At 43.5% G+C, this 18,093-nt stretch overlaps 1 protein-coding gene across 1 annotated transcript in view; it reads left to right on the top strand.

Moving 5' to 3' along the window:
- Positions 1 to 18,093, top strand: part of garnl3 (GTPase activating Rap/RanGAP domain like 3) — a 403,971-nt gene that overhangs the window by 167,227 nt on the left and 218,651 nt on the right. The window contains exon 4 of the mRNA XM_072240887.1: positions 11,175 to 11,274. Within this exon, the coding sequence (XP_072096988.1) occupies positions 11,175 to 11,274 (100 nt within the window). The remainder of the gene's footprint in view (positions 1 to 11,174; positions 11,275 to 18,093) is intronic.

Below are 18,093 nucleotides of genomic sequence, written 5' to 3'. Positions count from 1 at the left end.
GCAATGCCACCTTCTTGCAGCAACCATCGGGCAGCAGGTTCAGAAGCCCCAAGTCCCTCACCACCACAGCTCCTTCCCTTCATCCATTTTGGTTCTTGAACCAACCACCACAGCCCTATTCACCAGAGTTTAGCAACACTATGTCCACTTTGATCACCTTGCACTGAAGTGGGCTCTGTTGTCCTTTCATTTTAATCATGTTATTTCTTGTAAAAATTGTGTGTAATTTATGCTGTGTCTCTAATGGTATGTGCCTGTGATGCTGCTGCAGGTAAGTTTATACTTATACCTGTGTGTACGCATATTGTGCACGTGACTATAAACTTGCCATTGACTGTTCCATGACTCCAACATAGTCCAAGCGTCTGGCAATCTCGGCTGTCAGTGGCTCAGCTTCCACTGCTTTCTGGGGTAGAGAATTACAAGGGCTCACAGCCCCACATCTGAGGATGCATGCTGGTTTAGGGAGACAGAACAGGGCATGGATCTGCCTCTCCCTTCAAGATGATCCTCTTTGAATCTTCCAATGCACGACAGGATGATCACACTGCACATCGAATGATGGGTTGTTTGGAAGACATTTGGTGCCAGGCCACCAGAAAATTAGCTGCTGATAGGGCAGGCTACACGTTGAACTCTGAACCCTGACTGAAATTCAAGCACGCTCGGAGACCCTTTGATCCGTCTGACCGTGCTAGCCATCCTGATCCCAGCTTCCAGTCCTTAGGCTTATGAGATAGAGCACATCAAGTGCTCACCTCAGCCACTGTGAATCACCCTTAGCATGTATCATTGCTTACTGCTTTCACACAGACCCAACCGGCGGTTAAAACCTCTTCCTCAACTCGCCGATGATCCTTCTGCCAATTATTTTCAGCTTGCGCGGCTTCCTCCTGGTTGTCACGGCAACAGTGAGGTGCTGTATATAAGGCATAAAAAAATCTGAGCAATTATAAAGATTGAATCAGGCGTCTCAATGGGTGGAAACATTGACCAGGGAGGGTTGTGGTGACAGTGGTGGGAGGGGCGACCAAAATCACATTGGGGGAGTGGTTTCATTATTTCCCCTCATTTTGGGAGCATCGTTTGTACAGTCAGATTTTCACAGTCAACATGTTAATTAAACAAAGCCTTGATCTGGCAGAGCCCAGTTTATAGTAATTAAATCTGGTGCGCACGTTGTCAGTGTAAAACATGGGGTTACAGAGTGTGATTTTAGCACGTACAGGCTCTGACTGCAAAGTTTATTTTCACAGGGCTGGAATCGTTCACGGTAAAAGCAGGGGCTGCACATCTAACCAGAGCTGGTGGTTAGAATGTCAACTTGAAGGCTTTAATTTCCTTGAAAAATTGAATTTAATGGATAGCATGAATTAAACAACTCAAACAAGGCAGTCCAATGCAAAAAAAATAATTACAAAGCACCAGTAAATCAAAGCAAACGGCTTGCAATCAGAAGCAGTGTTGGGAGTTGTGTTACAGGTGGAAGACATTCTGTAGGATTGGCTTGAGTAGATCTTTTTTTCCCTTGCTAGTATGGAAAAGATGGGCTGACTGGCCTGTTTCTATGCCTGAATTTCTATAGTATTGCGAAAGCATAAGACTGATATGGAGGTGGACTGCACTCAGTGGTTACCTGCTGTACCTAATGAAGTGGCCACTGGGTGTATCTTCATGGTCTTCTGTTGCTGTAGTCCATTCACTTCAAGGTTTGACGTGTTGTGCGTTCAGAGATTCTCTCCTGCACACCACTGTAACGCATGGTTATTTGAGTTGCTGTTGCCTTCCTGTCAGCTTGAACCAGTGGGGCCATTCTCCTCTGAGCTCTCTCAATAACAGGGTGTTTTCGTCCACAGAACTGCCATTCACTGGATGTTGTTTTTCTCACCATTCTTTGTAAACCCCAGAAACTATTGTGCATGAGGTTGGAACCAAACTGAAGAGATGGAGGAAGGGGCGGTTGGCTCACAGTTATTGAAAGCTTGTAGGCAGTGTGAGAGGGAGGATAGGCAGGTGATAGAGAAGGGATGCGCTCAGACCGATGGTTTGAGATGTGTCTATTTTAATGCAAGGAGTATTATGAACAGAGCGGATGAGCAAAGAGCGTGGATAAGTACTTGGAGCTATATTACAGAGACTTGGATGGCTCAGGGGCAGGAATAGCTACTTAGAGTGCCAGGCTTTAGATGCTTCAGAAAGGACAGGGAGGGGGGCAAAAGAGGTGGGGGCATGGCACTGCTGATCAGAGATAGTGTCACAACAGCAGAAAAGGAGCAAATCAGGGAGGGATTGTCTACTGAGTCTCTGTGGGTGGAAGTTAGAAACAGGAAGGGGTCAATAACTCTACTGGGTGTTTTTTATAGGCTACCCAATAGTAACAGGGACATCAAGGAGCAGATAGGGAGACAAATTCTGGAACAGTGCAATAATAACAGGGTTGTCGTGATGGGAGATTTTAATTTCCCCAATATCGATTGGCATCTCCCTAGAGCAAGGGGTTTAGATGGGGTGAAGTTTGTTAAGTGTGTTCAGGAAGGTTTCCTGACACAATATGTAGATAACCCTACAAGAGGAGAGGCCGTACTTGATCTGGTATTGGGAAATGAAACTGGTCAGGTGTCAGGTCTCTCAGTGGGAGCGCATTTTGGAGATAGTGATCACAATTCTATCTCCTTTACTATAGCATTGGAGAGGGATAGGAACAGACAAGTCAGGAAAATGTTTAATTGGAGTAAGGGGAAATATGAAGCTATCAGGCAGGAACTTGGAAGCATAAATTGGGAACAAATGTTCTCAGGGAAATGTACAGCAGAAATGTGGCAAATGTTAAGGGAATATTTGCGTGGCGTTCTGCATAGGTGCATTCCAATGAGACGGAAAGGATGGTAGCGTACAAGAACCATAGCGTACAAAGGCTGTTGAAAATCTAGTCGAAGTAAAGAAAAGCTTATGAAAGGTTCAAAAAACTAGGTTATAATCGAGATCTAGAAAATTATAAGGCTAGCAGGAAGGAGCTTAAGAATGGAATTAGGAGAGCCAGAAGGAGCCATGAGAAGGCCTTGGCGAGCAGGAAGCAAGAAAACCCCAGGGCATTCTACAAGTATGTGAAGAGCAAGAGGGTAAGATATGAGAGAATAGGACTAATCAAGTGTGACAGTAGAAAAGTATGTATGGAACCAGGGGAGGTAGCGGAGGTACTTAATGAATACTTTGCTTCAGTATTCACTATGGAAAAGGACCTTGGCGATTGTAGGGATGACTAACAGCAGACTGAAAAGATTGAGCATGTAGACATTAAGAAAGCTGGAGCTTTTGGAAAGCATCAAGTTGGGTAAGTCACCTGGGCCGGACAAGATATACCCCAGGCTACTGTGGGAGGTGAGGGAGGAGATTGTTGAGCCTCTGGCAATGATCTTTGCATCATCAATGAGGACGGGAGAGGTTCCAGAGGATTGGAGGATTGCAGATGTTGTTCCCTTATTCAAGAAAGGGAGTAAGGATAGCCCAGGAAATTATAGACCAGTGAATCTTACTTCAGTGGTTGGTTAGCTGATGGAGAAGACCCTGAAAGGCAGGATTTATGAACATTTGGAGAGGCATAATATGATTAGGAATAGTCAGCATGGCTTTGTCAAAGGCAGGTCATGTCTTATGAGCCTGACTGAATTTTTTGAGGATATGACTAAACACATTGCTGAAGGTAGAGCAGTAGATGTAATGTATATGGATTTCAGCAAGGCAGTTGATAAGATACGCCATGCAAGGCTTATTGAGAAAGTAAGGGGGCATGGGATCCAAGGGGACCTTGCTTTGTGGATCCAGAATTGGCTTGCTCACAGAAGGCAAAGAGTGGGTGAGGACAGGTCATATTCTGCCTGGAGGTCAGTGACCAGTGATGTGCCTCAGGGATCTGTTCTGGGACCACTCCTCTTTGTGATTTTTATAAATGACCTGGATGAGGAAATAGACGGATGGGTTAGTAAGTTTGCTGATGACACAAAGGTTGGGGGTGTTGTGGATAGTGTGGAGGGCTGTCAGAGGTTACAGCGGGACATAGATAGGATGCAAGACTGGGTTGAGAAGTGGCAGATGGAGTTCAACTCAGATAAGTGTGAGGTGGTTCATTTTGGTAAGTCAAATATGATGGCAGAATATAGTATTATGGCAGTGTGGAGGATCAGAGGGATCTTGGGGTCTGAGTCCATAGGACATTCAAAGCTGCTGTGCAGTTTGACTGTGTGGTTAAGAAAGCATACAGTGTATTGGCCCTCATCAAACGTGGGATTGAGTTTAAGAGCCGAGAGGGGTAATATTACTGCTATGTAGGACCCTGGTGAGACCCCACTTGGAGTATTGTACTCAATTCTGGTCATCTCACTACAGGAACGATGTGGAATCTATATAAAGGGTGCAGAGGAGATTTACAAGGATGTTGCCTGGATTGGGGAACATGCCTTATGAGAATAGGTTGAGTGAACTTGGCCTTTTCTCCTTGGAGCGACAGAGGATGAGAAATGACCTGATAGAAGTGTATAAAATGATACAAGGCATTGATCTGGTGGATAGTCGGAGTCTTTTTCCCAGGGCTGAAATGACTAACAGGAGAGGGCACGGTTTTAAGGTTCTTGGAAGTAGGTACAGTGGAGATGTCAAGGGCAGATTTTTTACGCAGAGGGTGAGTGTGTGGAATGGGCTGCCAGCAATGGTAGTGGAGGCGGATACAATAGAGTCTTTTAAGAAACTCTTCTATAGGTACATGGAACTTAGAAAAATAGAGGGCTATGGGTAACCCTAGGTAATTTCTAAAGCAAGTACATGTTCAGCACAGCATTGTGGGCTGAAGGGCCTGTATTGTGCTGCAGGTTTTCTATGTTTCTAGATTCTTAGGTGATCAGCAGTTTCTGAGATACTCAACTCGACCCACCCTGTCTGGCACCAACAATCATTCCACAGTCAAAGTCACTTAGATCATATTTCCTCCCCATTCTGATGTTTGGTCTGAACAGCAACTGAACTTCTTGACCATGTCTGCATGCTTTTGTGCATTGAGTTGCTGCCACATGATTGGCTGATTAAGTATTTGCATTAACGAGCATGTGTACAGGTGTATCTAATAAAGTGGCCACTGAGTGTAAGTGATGTTAGTGAAGAGTGAATGAAAAATGTTGTCACCAATTAATCGGCTCTGAAAATGTAGACTCGCTCCGCAGTCATACTTGTGCACAAGGAGAACAGCCTGGCCTCTGTCACCACACTGTTCTAAAGTTTGAACAGAGAAATATCAGTTTTGCACAAAATTGACTAGTTAGATGCAGACATTGACTAATTAGTAAGTTTGTGTATGTTCATATTCTTTATTTGCATGGTCGGTCACCATTCACAATACAGGTGTTAACTGTTAATGGAAGCTACAATGATAGTTTGAAGTTAGTGAAGGTATTTATCCTCTAGTTAGTGTGGCCTTGCATCCTCAATGACATCTTTATCTGCACCCTAACCCTACGTCCTTGGAATGTAGAGGGAACCCAGAATTCCTGGAGGAAACTTGGTCATGGGGAAAACGTACAAGTTCCTTATAGAGCCGTGTTTGGTGATGGTTGGCATGGTGCTACACAAAGGTGTCGTGATGCAGACGTTGGATGGGACAAGTTCACAATGATCAGGGCAGAAATGTGAGTGCACTGCCATTTGGTGCTCTCATTGTGCCTTCCAAATGCCTCCTCAGATTTATTTATTTATTTAGAAAACCAGCACAGAACAGGCCCTTCCGGCCTAATAAGCAACAACCCATCTTTTTAACCTTAGCCCAATCAAAGGGCAATTTACAACGACCAATTAGTCCACTAACCTGTACGGAGGAGACCCACGCGCTCACAGGGAGGACGTACAAACTTCTTACAGACAGTGTTGAAATTGAACTCCAAACTCCAGTGTCCTGAGCTGTGATAGCATTGGGCTAGCTGCTACACCATCCAAAATATTCTGATCTTCCAAAAAATTATGAAAATTGGTCCAAAACATGTGTCAAAAGTGTATAAAATCATGAGGGACAGTGATTAGCTGAATGCACATATTCTTTCGTCAGGGATGTGGGACTCAAAACTAGGCGGCAGGTGTTTAAGGTGAGAGGTGGAAGATTTAAAAGGGTCCTGAGGGGTAACAGACTGTGGTGTTTATATGGAATGAGCTGGCAAAAGAAATGATTGCGCCAGGTGCAATAATAGTATTTAAAAGTGAGACTGTATCCCTGGATTTTGAGCTATAATCAATCTGTTGGAGGAATTTAGTGGATGATGCATCATTTGTGGGGTGGTGGGTGGCGGTAGACAACATTCCTTCTATTTTTTTTATAGCAGCATGTACCAGCCATCATTCTGAGCAGGAAAGTTTTACATGGCCTGAAAACTGTGCAGCACTTTAAATATTTTGTTTTTGTAATTTGCACATCAAACAAATACAAACTACAACTCACAACACAAGTAAACAGTGTCATGTAGTCAAGACAACTGACGGGCACAATGGCTAAAGTAAAATGTTCTGACTAGATGGCATCGGCATTCAGCCTGCCTCCAGTTTATAAGCAATAAGCTACTGACTTCCATTCTGTGTTTATTGTTACAATTTGTAATAGTGTTTAACTTGAACCACTGACAATGTAAATACGTGAAGCTCTAAAATGTTTCATAGTAAAGGTTATATGCTAGGTAGAACATTTATGGATAACATTCATTAACACATAATTAATTATGGGATATTACACAATTATATTCACAGCATTTCAAAATTATATAAACATTATATAAAAGAAAATTCCAGCTGCACAGCAACAAAGGCTATGTGCGTGGGAGCATTTCAGTTACTGCATGGCTGCATACCCGTGCAGCTTAGGGGAAACAGTGGGGGGAAGTAAGGAATGTCGACATTTCAAGTCAAAATTCTGCATCAGGACTCTCAATTCTGTTCCGTCCACAGAAGCTGCCCGAGCTACAGAGTTCCTCCAGTAGATTATTTGTTGGTCCAGGTTCCAACATCAGCAGTCTCTTGTGTCTCCCTGGATCTAGATCTCAGCTCAGAGAACCTGCCTCTGTCAATCCTTCTTTCTGCTGGAGTGACATTTCTTTTAATTCCTCTAAATTACACAGGCTGTACTGAATCACATTGGTCCAATTTGCTCATTATTCTTTCAAAGAGGCAATATATTTTTTCTGAATTGAATTTAAAATGAAAGTGTGAATTTTTTGCCATTACCAGCAGGTTGAATTGATTTGGTTTCTTTAGTGGGTACAACCTGCAGTGTTGAAGTGGCCGTGCATTGTGCTTACTTTCTGAGACTTGGTTTCACTGAATTCCACAGAGCAGAGTTCAATATGTGGCTTGTAGTAACCGTGGCTTATGTTGGATCATCATATCAGGCTGAATTCTTATATCCTGGAAGGGTTGGGCTTCCTGTGGGTGCAGGTGTCTGTGGTGCTGTCATTGAGTGAGTGGAATTGCAAGGAGAGTCTCAGTGTTAACATCTGGAACTTGGGGATAATGGTGAGGGAGAGGTTCAGAGATCAGGAGTGATACCACGGTGAAGGTGGGGTGGGTGGTATTGTTGAGGAATAGCTCTACTGGGCTGATTAACTGTGGGTGAGGGAAGTAACTCCAAGGGAGAAGGGGGCAATACATCCAATGGAGATGAATTCTGAGGCAACAGGGAAAAGTCCATTGTGGGAGCCCTGCGCCCGTGTTTTGTTTACACAAGAGATTCTGTAGATGCTGGAAATGTAGATCTACACACACACAATGCCGAAGGAACTCAGCAGGTTTGAGCAACAATCAGTGTTTCGGGCCAAGACCATCAGGACTGGACAGGAAGGGGGAAGAAGCCAGAGTAAGTAGGTGGGGGGGAAGGGAATGAGTACAAGCTGGGTAGTGATAGGTGAAACTGTGGGGTGGGGGAGGGGGTGAAGTGAGAGGCTGGGAGGTGATAGGTAGAAGAGGTAAAGGGCTGAAGAAAAGGGAAACTGATAGGAGAGTGGACTATGGGAGGAAGGGAAGGAGCAGAGCCACCGGAGGGAGGTGATGGACAGGTGAGGTGAAGTGGAGGCATGTGAGGGGAGCCAGAATGGGGAATGGAAAAAGAGAGAGGGAGAGAATATTCAGTTTTCCTGTTTTGTTGATGACTGAATTGTGGTATGACTTATTTCAAACACTTATTGCAATGTTTACTGCTTTGAAAGTCCAACAGCATGAATTTAGGTTGCAAACAGGATGAGAATTTATTTTATTGTGTTTAGCTATTACTGGTAGAAGAGTGTTTAAAAGCATGTAACAGTGTTTTGAAAGGATTCTGCACAGATTGTGTGTTAAGTGTTAATGCCTAGAGACTGTTTGATAACATTCCCACTCTTGATTCTCTCAAGCCCTATTGGGTCATAGAAATGTGCAGTATAGTATGGAAGGAGGATATTCAGCCCACTACATCCATGCTGACTAGAGTGCACCTTTTGTCACTAATTCCTATCTTCCAGCGCTTTCCCCACACCCTTCTAACCATTGGCAATTCAAATGCTCATCTCGAGGATTTGTAAATGTTGTCATGACTTTGTTTCCTGTTCTATTCATGACTAAATTGTGGTTTGATACATGCAGTGGCCACTTTATTAGGTACACCTGCACACCTACCTGTTAATGCAAATATCTAATCAGCCAATCATACGGCAGCAACTCAATGCATAAAAGCATGCAGAGATGGTTAAGAGGCTCAGTTGTTGCTCAGACCAAATAACAGAATGAGAAAGAAATGTGATCTAAATTACTTTGACCGTGAAATGAACGTTAGAGCCGGGCAGGGTGGTTTGAGTACTTCTGAAACTGCTGATCTCCTGCGATTTTCACGCACAACAGTCTAGATTTGCAGAGAATGGTTCGAGAAACAAAAATCATTCAGTGAGGGACAGTTCTGTGGACAAAAACTAACCTTGTTGATGAGAGATGTCAGAGAGATGTCAGAGAGAGTGGCCAGACTGGATCAAGCTGACAGGAAGTGCACCCTCCAGCGTATCCCCTCCCTAGGATGAAGTAATGCAATCATTGACTAATATACAGTGCTATCTCCTCTTTTGCTCCCCAAAACCCCCATCCCATTTTCATTAAAAAGTCTCTCTGATTATTTGAAATAACATATCCATTTGCAGTTGGAAAGATGTTGGAGTCAATTGTTAAGAATGAGATTATGGAGTACTTGGTGACAAAGGACAAGATAAGTCAAAGTCAGCATGGTTTCCTTAAGGGAAAATCCTGCCCGATGAACCTGTTAGAATTCTTTGAGGTGATTATAAGTAGGACAAAGGGGATGCAGTGGATGTTGTATATCTGGACTTTCAGAAGACATTTGACAGTGTGTCACACATGAGACTACTTTCCAGGTTAAGCGTCCACAGTATTACAGGAAAATTACTGTCATGGTTAGAGCATTGGCTGATTGCTAGGAAGCAGTGAGTGGGAATAAAAGGATCCTTTTGGCTGTTCCGCAGTGGCTGGTGTTGGGACCACTTCTTTTTATGCTGAATATCAATGATTTAAGTGATAGAATAGATAGCTTTGTTGCTAAATTTGCAGATGTTATGAAGATTAGTGGAGGGCAGGTAGTGTTAAGGAAACAGGAAGGCTGAAGAAGGACAGACAAATTAGGAGAATGGGCAAAAAATTGGCAAATAAAATACAGTTTTGAAAAATGCATGGTCATGCACTTTGGTAGATAAAATAAATGTGCAGACTATTTTCTAAGTGGGGAGAAAATCCAAAATTCTGAGATTCAAAGGGACTTGGGAAGCCTTGTGTAGAACACCTTAAAGGTTAACATTCATTTCAAGGGATCTGAGTCTGATGCTTGATAAGGCACTAGTGAGGCCTCACTTTGAATATTGTGAACAGTTTTGGGCTCCTTAACTAAGAGAAGCTGTGCTGGCCTTGGAGGAGGTTCTGGATCTGTACTCATTGGAATTTAGGAGGATGAGGGGGGGATCTCATTGAAATCTTTCAAATGTTGAAAGGCCTAGACAGAGTAGATGTGGAAAGGATGTTTCCTGTGGTGGGGGAGTCTAGGCAAGAGGGCACAGCCTCGGGATAGAGGGGTGTCCATTTAAAACAGAGATGCAGAGAAATTTCTTTAGCCAGAGGGTGGTGAATATGTGGAATTTGTTACCACAGGCAGCTGTGGAGGCCAGGTCATTGAGTGTATCTAAGGCAGAGATAGATAGGTTCTTGATTAGCCAGGGCATTAAAGGGCTCGATGGGCTGAATGGCCTACTTCTGCTCCTATATCTTATGGTCTTATGGTTCCCCTTAAACATTCCACCCTTCACCCTTAACGTATGACCTCTTGTTCTAGTCTCATTCAACCTCAGTGAGAAAAGCCTGCCTGCATTTGCCTTTTCTATACCCTTCATAATTTTGTAAATCTCTGTCAAATCTCCCCTTGATCTTCACGTTTAAGGCGATAATGTCCTAACCATAGAAACCATAGAAACTACAGCACAGAAACAGGCCTTTTGGCCCTTCTTGACTGTGCCGAACCATTTTCTGCCTAGTCCCACTGACCTGCACACAGACCATATCCCTCCATACACCTCCCATCCCTATTCAACCTTTCCCTGTACTTCAGGTCCTGGGCCTAATCTGACCGTAAATAGTATTTTATGCAATTGGTCACCCTATCGGAAATGTTCATTTTATTTCACCCATCCCTGCTGTACCTTCTCTGATACTGATTTATTTTCTGCATTTCTCACTTCTGATGAAGCGTTTCTGAGCTGCAATGTTAGCGACCCCTGGTCGGGGTTCAATTCCCGTCCCTGCCCATATGTTCTCCCTGTGACTGCATGGGTTGCCCCCGGGTGCTCTGGTTTCCTCCCACGACCCAAAGACATGCAGGTTAGGGTTAGTGAGTTCTGGGTATGCTATGTTGGTGACGGAAGCACGGCAACACTTGCGGCAACAACCCTCGCTGATTTGATTTGATGCAAGGCATACATTTCACTGTGTTTCGATGCAAACCATGCATTTTGAAGTACTTGAGACAAATAAAGTTAATATTCATCTTATCTATTGCTTAAACTCCTACCTTAGTTAAAGGAAAGAAATAACCATAAGATGACCCATATTAACTTATGTTTCTTGATTCCCAGAATACTGACTGTGCACCGGGAACTTGGCACCGGACCGACGTGCATCTAGAGAACCCGGAATATCACACCAGATGGTATTTCAAATACTTCCTAGGAAAAGGTAATGTCTCAAATAGAGAAGAACTCTTCAACGGGTATATTGACTGTATCCAGTATGTGGAAGAATCCTGCTTGTTTTGGAGAGGTGGCACCTGATATCCCAAGAGTCTGTCTCGCTGTGTTCTGGTTTCCATACAGTAGTTCTACAACTTTGCATAGCTTTGCATGGGTAGTGAATGGGTTGAAACTCACCTACCTGGGGTTGGTAGAAGGTGTGTGCGTTATGTAATGCTATTCCATTGCCTGGCCTACTGCTTAGAGAGGACTGGTTGTTGAGAGTCTGAATCACCGTGTTGCTCTGTTAGCTGGCTGTGTGTGAGAGAGAGTTGCCGCAGTCTTGGAGCTTTTAACCCAGTAAATATTTAATGTTTACAGAGAACCTGTCTTGAGACCTTCAGAAAAGCATCAATCATTGATACAAACAATCGTCTTATCTTACAGCACCCCCGGTGCTGAAACAGCGTATGGCACTCCGTGTGGGAATGAATTTGAATGTGTCCCTTCCTTGCTGGGTGGGCACCATGGTTGTTGTGGACTTGTTGGGCTGAAGGGCCTGTATCTGTGATGTATTGCACTCTGAGTTTCTAGCTCTTTGCAACTCTTGTTCTCATTATTATCTTTTTATTTGCACGGTTTGTCTTCTTTTGCAAATCGGTTGCTTGTGAGTCTTTGTCCATGTATCACAAACACAAGAACATCTGCATTCCATGACCTCCTCTACTGTCACGATGTAGCCACTCTCAAGTTGGAGGAGCAACACCTTATATTCCGTCTGAGTAGCCTCCAAACTGATGGCATGAACGTCAATTTCTTGAACTTCCAGTCCCCCCCCCCCCATTGCCCATTCTCATTTCCCTCTTGCACCTTTCTCGTCTTACCTGACCATCACCTCCCCCTGGTATCTCTCTGCCTTCCCTTTCTTCTATTGTCTTCTGTCCTCTCCTATCAGATACCCCCTTCTCCAGCCCTTCAGCAATTTCACCAGTCAACATCCCAGCTCTTCACTTTACCCTCCCCCCCCACACAGTTTCACCTGCCACCTTGGTACTTCTTCCTCCCTCCCCACACATTTTCCAGTCCTGATGAAGGATCCCGGCCCAAAACATCGACTGTTTATTTTTTTTTCCATAGATGCTTCCTGGCCTGCTGAGTTCCTCCAGCATTTTGTATGTGTTGCTTTGTCTATGTATTGTATTTTTGTGAAATTCCATTGTATTTCATTTTTTTTCCTGCAAATGCTTGCAAGAAACTGAATCTGTGATTTATGCTTTCCTCTTTCTTAAAGTTCAAAGTAAATTTATGATCAATGTATATTCATGTCATCATATACAATCCTGAGATTCATTTTCGTGTGGGCAGACTCAGTAAATACATAATAAAATCACTGAAAGACTGTGCCAACAGGGAATTCAACCGATGTGCAAAAGTCTGTGTAAATACAAAATGAAATAAATAGTAATAATAAATAAATATGTAGAAAGTATAAGAGCTTCAGGACTCACACCCCCAAGAACAGTTCAAGAACAGTTATTACCCCTCTACCATCAAGGTCTTGAACAAAAGAGCATAACTACCCTCATTCTATTTCTGGTGTTCCCAGAGCCAATGAATGCACACAAAATGCTGGAGGAACTCAACAGGCCAGGCAGCATCTCGGAAAAGAGTACAGTTTACGTTTCGGGCCGAAACCCTTTAGCAGGACTGGAGAGAAAAGCTGAGGAGGTGGGGAAGGGGAGAGAGAAACACCAGAGTAGATGTGAGTGAAATGGAAGAGATGCAGTTTAGGGCAGTGCTGACTGTGGAGGAAGGGAAGCCCCTTTCTTTGAAAAAGGAGGACATCTCCTTCATTCTAGAATGAGAGCCTCATCTTGAGAGCAGATGCGGCAGAGACGGAGGAATTGAGAGAAGGGGAAGGCATTTTTACAAGTAACAAGGTGGGACGAGGTATTGTCCTCTCCCACTCACACAACCAGTGATCTCACTTTAAGTGCTCTTTATCTTGTTATTTCATGCTCGTTATTTATTGCTGTTTATTTATATCTCCATTTGCACAGTTTGCTGTTCATTGATCCTGGTTGCAAACACTATCCTATAGATTTGCGGTGTATGCCCGCAGGAAGAAGAAAAGCAAGGTTGTTTGTGGTGATATGTATGTACTTTGACAATAAATTTTACTTTGAACTTTTGAACTTTGATATCCAGAACATGGGATGAAGAGTCCTTGAAAATAAGTCCATAGCTTGCGCAAACATTTCAGTGGTGGGACAAGTGAAGTTGAGTGAAGTTATCCCCTTTGGTTCAAGAGCCTGATGGTTGAGGAGTAATAACTGTTCCTGAACCTGAGTTCTGAGGCTCTTGTATCTTCTTCCTAATGGCAGCAGAGAGTAGAGAGCATAACCTGGGTAGTGGGGGTCTCTGATAATGGTTGCTACTTTCCTGTGACAATGCTGCATGTAGATGTGCTCAATGGTGGGGAGGGCTTTACCTGTGATGGACTGGGTTGTATCCACTGCATTTTATATGATTTCCCATTTAAGGGCATTAGCCTTTTCATGCCAGGCTGTGATGTAGCCAGTCAACATACTCTCCACCACACATCTACAGAAGTTTGTCAAAGTTTTAGATGTCATGTCAAGTCTCTGGAAACTTCCAAGGAAGTAGAGTCACTGCCATGCTTTCTTCGTAATTGCACTTACGTGCTGGGCCCAGGACAGGTCCTCTGAAATAGTAACACAGAGGAACTTAAAGTTGCTAACCCTCTCCACCTCTGATCCCCTGATGAGGAATCGCTTGTGGACTGCTGGTTTCCTCCTCCTGAAGTCAATAATCAGCTTTTTGGTCTTGTTGACAATGAGTAGGAGCTTGTTGTTGTGGCACCACTCAGCCAGATTTTCAGTCTCCTCCACTCCAGGAAATAAAGTCCTAACCTATTCACCCTTTCACTATAACTCAGTTCCTCAAGTCATGGCAACATCCTTGTCAATTTCCTCAGTACACTTTCTTCCTACCTGGATCTAATGTCATCAAAGCTTGAGTTTCGAATCTGCTTAGAAAAGGTCACTCAAAAGGCAAGTGGAGCATTTGCCTTACTAACAGGGTGGATAGAATAGTGGAGTCGGAATGAATGCAAGAACTACAGAGGGGTTTAGGTGAGATTGCCCCTGGTGATCTGGTGTTGTACGGTAACATATACAGTGTATTCCGGTTAATTGGGATACATTGGGATCAATACATTTTTGCCCAATTGAGTGGTTGTCCCAATTAGCCAAAATTTTATGGAAATAGTTAAAAAAGGTATAATAGACAAACTGCCCATTTAACTGAGTAGCAAATGATGGATTTAAATGGAATACAGAACAAATTAGAACACTACCAATATAACTAGAGTACGATCAAACTGTGTATTCCTAAAAGTTATTGACAGAGGAATTCATCCAGTGTACGATGCCGTGTTGACTGTAAATGAACAAGGTCAGCACAGACACCTAGTGCAGATAATGGTCTACCTTCATTGCCCTTCTGCATGAAATACTGTGGTAATCCAAAAATAATTCACTGCTTTTTAAATCGGCGTCCACTGGCCCTAATGGATAACTTAACACGAGCGCACGCAGCTGGCACTATTTGTAAACTGTTCTCTCTGAAAATGGTAAAGTGTCTAACACTCACAAAAGTGCACACAACTGATGTTAGTTAGAAACTATTCAGCAACAGTCTCATGTCCCAATTAAGCGCCAATTAAGGAGAAACTAAATTCCACCGTGTCAGTATTTCAGTGGAATAAAGGCAATTACAGTGGTATGAGAGGGGAATTGGCCAAGGTTGACTGGAAAGAGACACTGACAGGAAGGACAGCAGAGCAGCAGTGGCAGGAGTTTCAGTGAAAAATGAGGGAAGTGCAAGACAGATATATTCCAAATAAGAAGAAATTTTCGAATGGAAGGAGGACTCCACCGTGGCTGACAAGTGAAGTCTGAGCCAAAGTAAAAGCAAAAGAGAGGGCATACAAGGAAACCAAAGCTAGTGGGAAGGTAAAGGATTAGGGAGCTTTTAAAAACTTGAAGAAGGAAACTAAGAAGGTCATTTGGGAAGGAACAGATGAATTATGAGAGGAAGCTGGTGACTAATAATAAAGAAGATACTAAAAGCTTTTTTATATATATAAAGGGTAAAAGAGAGTCGAGGATAGATATTAGAACCAATGGAGTTGTTGTAATGAGAGATGCAGAGATGGCAGAGGAACTGAATGCATATTTTGCATCAGTCTTCACAGTGGAGACATCTGTAGTATACCGGACATTCAAGAGTGTCAGGGAAGTGAAGTTTGTGCAGTGAAAATTATGACAGAAGGTTCTCAGGAAGCTTAATGGTCTGAGGGTGGATAAATCTCCTGGACCTGATGGAATGCACCCTCAGGTTCTGAAGGAAGTAGCTGGAGAGACTGCGGAGGCATTAACAATGATCTTTCAAGAATCGATAGATTCTAGCATTGTACTGGATGACTGGAAAATTGCAGATGTTACTCTGCTATTTAAGAAGGGTGAGAGGCAGCAGAAAGGAAACTATAGACCTGTTAGCCTGACATCAGTGGTTGGGAAGTTGTTGGAATCGATTGTTAGAGATGAGATTGTGGCGTACCTGGTGGCACATGGCAAGTTAGGCCAAAGCCAGCATGGTTTCCTGAAAGGAAAATCCTACCTGACTAACCTACTGCAATTTTTTGAGGAAATTACAGGCAGGGTAGACAAAGGAGATGTAGTAGATGTGGTGTACTTTGATTTTCAGAAGGCCTTTGACAAGGTGCCACACATGTGGCTGCTTAGCACAATAAGAGCCCATGGAATGAAAGGGGAGTTACTAACATGGGTGGAGCATTGGCTAGTCGGCAGAAAACAGAGAGTGGGAATAAAAGTATCCTATTCTGACTGGCTGCCGGTTACCAACAGAGTTCCACAGGGGTCTGTGTTGGGACCGCTGCTTTTTACGATGTATGTCAATGATTTGGACTATGGGATTAATGGATTTGTGGCTGAATTTGCCAATGATACAATGATAGGTGGAGGAGCGGGTAGTGTTGAGAAAACAGAGAGCCTACAGAGAGACATAGATGGTTTAGGGGAATGGGCAAAGAAATGGCAAATGAAATACAATGTTGGAAAGTGTATGGTCATGCACTTTGGTGGAAGAAATAAATGGGCAGATGGGGAGAGAATTCAAAATGCAGAGATGCAAAGAGACTTGGGAGTCCTTGTGCAAGATACCCTAAAGGTCAATCTCCAGGTTGGGTCAGTGGTGAAGAAGGCAAATGCAATGTTGGCATTCATTTCTAGAGGTATAGAATATAAGAGCCGGGATGTAATGTTGAGGCTCTGTAAGGCACTCGTGAGACCACACTTGGAGTATTGTGTGCAGTTTTGGGCTCCTTATTTTAGAAAGAATATACTGACATTGGAGAGAGTTCAGAGAAGATTCATGAGAATGATTCCAGGAATTAAAGGGTTACCGTATGAGGAACGTCTGTCAGTTCTTGGGTTGTATTCCCTGGAGTTCAGGAGAATGAGGCAGGATCTGATAGAAACATTCCGAATGTTAAAAGGCCTGAACAGGTTAGATATGGTGAAGTTATTTCCCATGGTGGGGGAGTCTAGGACAGGAGGGCACGACTTCAGGATTGAAGGGCGTCCATTTAGAACAGAGATGCGGAGAAATTACTTTAGCCAGAGGGTGGTAAATCTGTGGAATTTGTTGCCACAAGTGGCAATGAAGGCCAAGTTATTGGGTGCATTTAAGGCAGAGATAGATAGGTTCTTGATTAGCCAAGGCATCAAAGGGTATAGGGAGAAGGCAGGGGAGCGAGGATGACTGGAAGAATTGGAACAGCCCATGATTGAATGGCGGAGCAGACTCGATGGGCTGAATAGCCGCCTTCTGCTATATCTTATGGTCTTATGGTCACAGTGTCGCAAATAATCAAAGGGAATCTTGGCTATTTTCTCAATTAGTTTTTGTTCTTTAAGAGTTGTCCCAATTAAACAACTACCCTGATTAACCAATGGCCCCCTTAACCACAATCCACTCTACATAAATTGGTAATAAATTTACATTGAACTTTTGAAATCATGTCTATCATAACATGGAACTATAACACCAGTGCTTTACCACCACTGGGTCTAGAACCTAGAACTCATTTTCTAATATATTTCATTGTTCTGCTGTGAATGGCTGCAAGAAAAATAAATCTCAGGATAATATATGGTGACATAAACTGTAGGTTGAGCACGTGGCCAAGTGGTTAAGGCACTCGACTAGTGACCTGAAGGTTGTGAGTTTGAGCCCCAGCCGAGGCAACGCGTTGTGTCCTTGAGCAAGGCACTTAATCACACATTGCTCTGCGACGACGCTGGTGCCAAGCTGTATGGGTCCTAATGCCCTTCCCTTGGACAACATCGGTGGCGTGGAGAGGGGAGACTTGCAGCATGGGCAACTGCCGGTCTTCCATACAACCTTGCCTAGGCCTGCGCCCTGGAGAGTGAAGACTTTACAGGCGCAGATCCATGGTCTTGCAAGACTAACGGATGCCTTAAAAAAAACTGTAGGTACTTTGATAATAATTTACTTTGAACATGAACCTTGAACTTCGAGCATCACAAGTAGTTGAAGTAGCAGCACAGAGTGGGTAAAAGACAGTGAATGTGAAAAGCAAAACATCTGAAAACCCTCTTACTCACTCTTCCTTCACTTAGTCCTGACGAAGGGTCTCGGCCTGAAACGGCGACTGTACCTCTTCCTAGAGATGCTGCCTGGCCTGCTGCGTTCACCA

Source organism: Mobula birostris, chromosome 22 (assembly GCF_030028105.1).
Source record: "Mobula birostris isolate sMobBir1 chromosome 22, sMobBir1.hap1, whole genome shotgun sequence".
Lineage (NCBI taxonomy): Eukaryota > Metazoa > Chordata > Chondrichthyes > Myliobatiformes > Myliobatidae > Mobula > Mobula birostris.
This window is presented reverse-complemented; position numbering and strand designations above follow the sequence as displayed.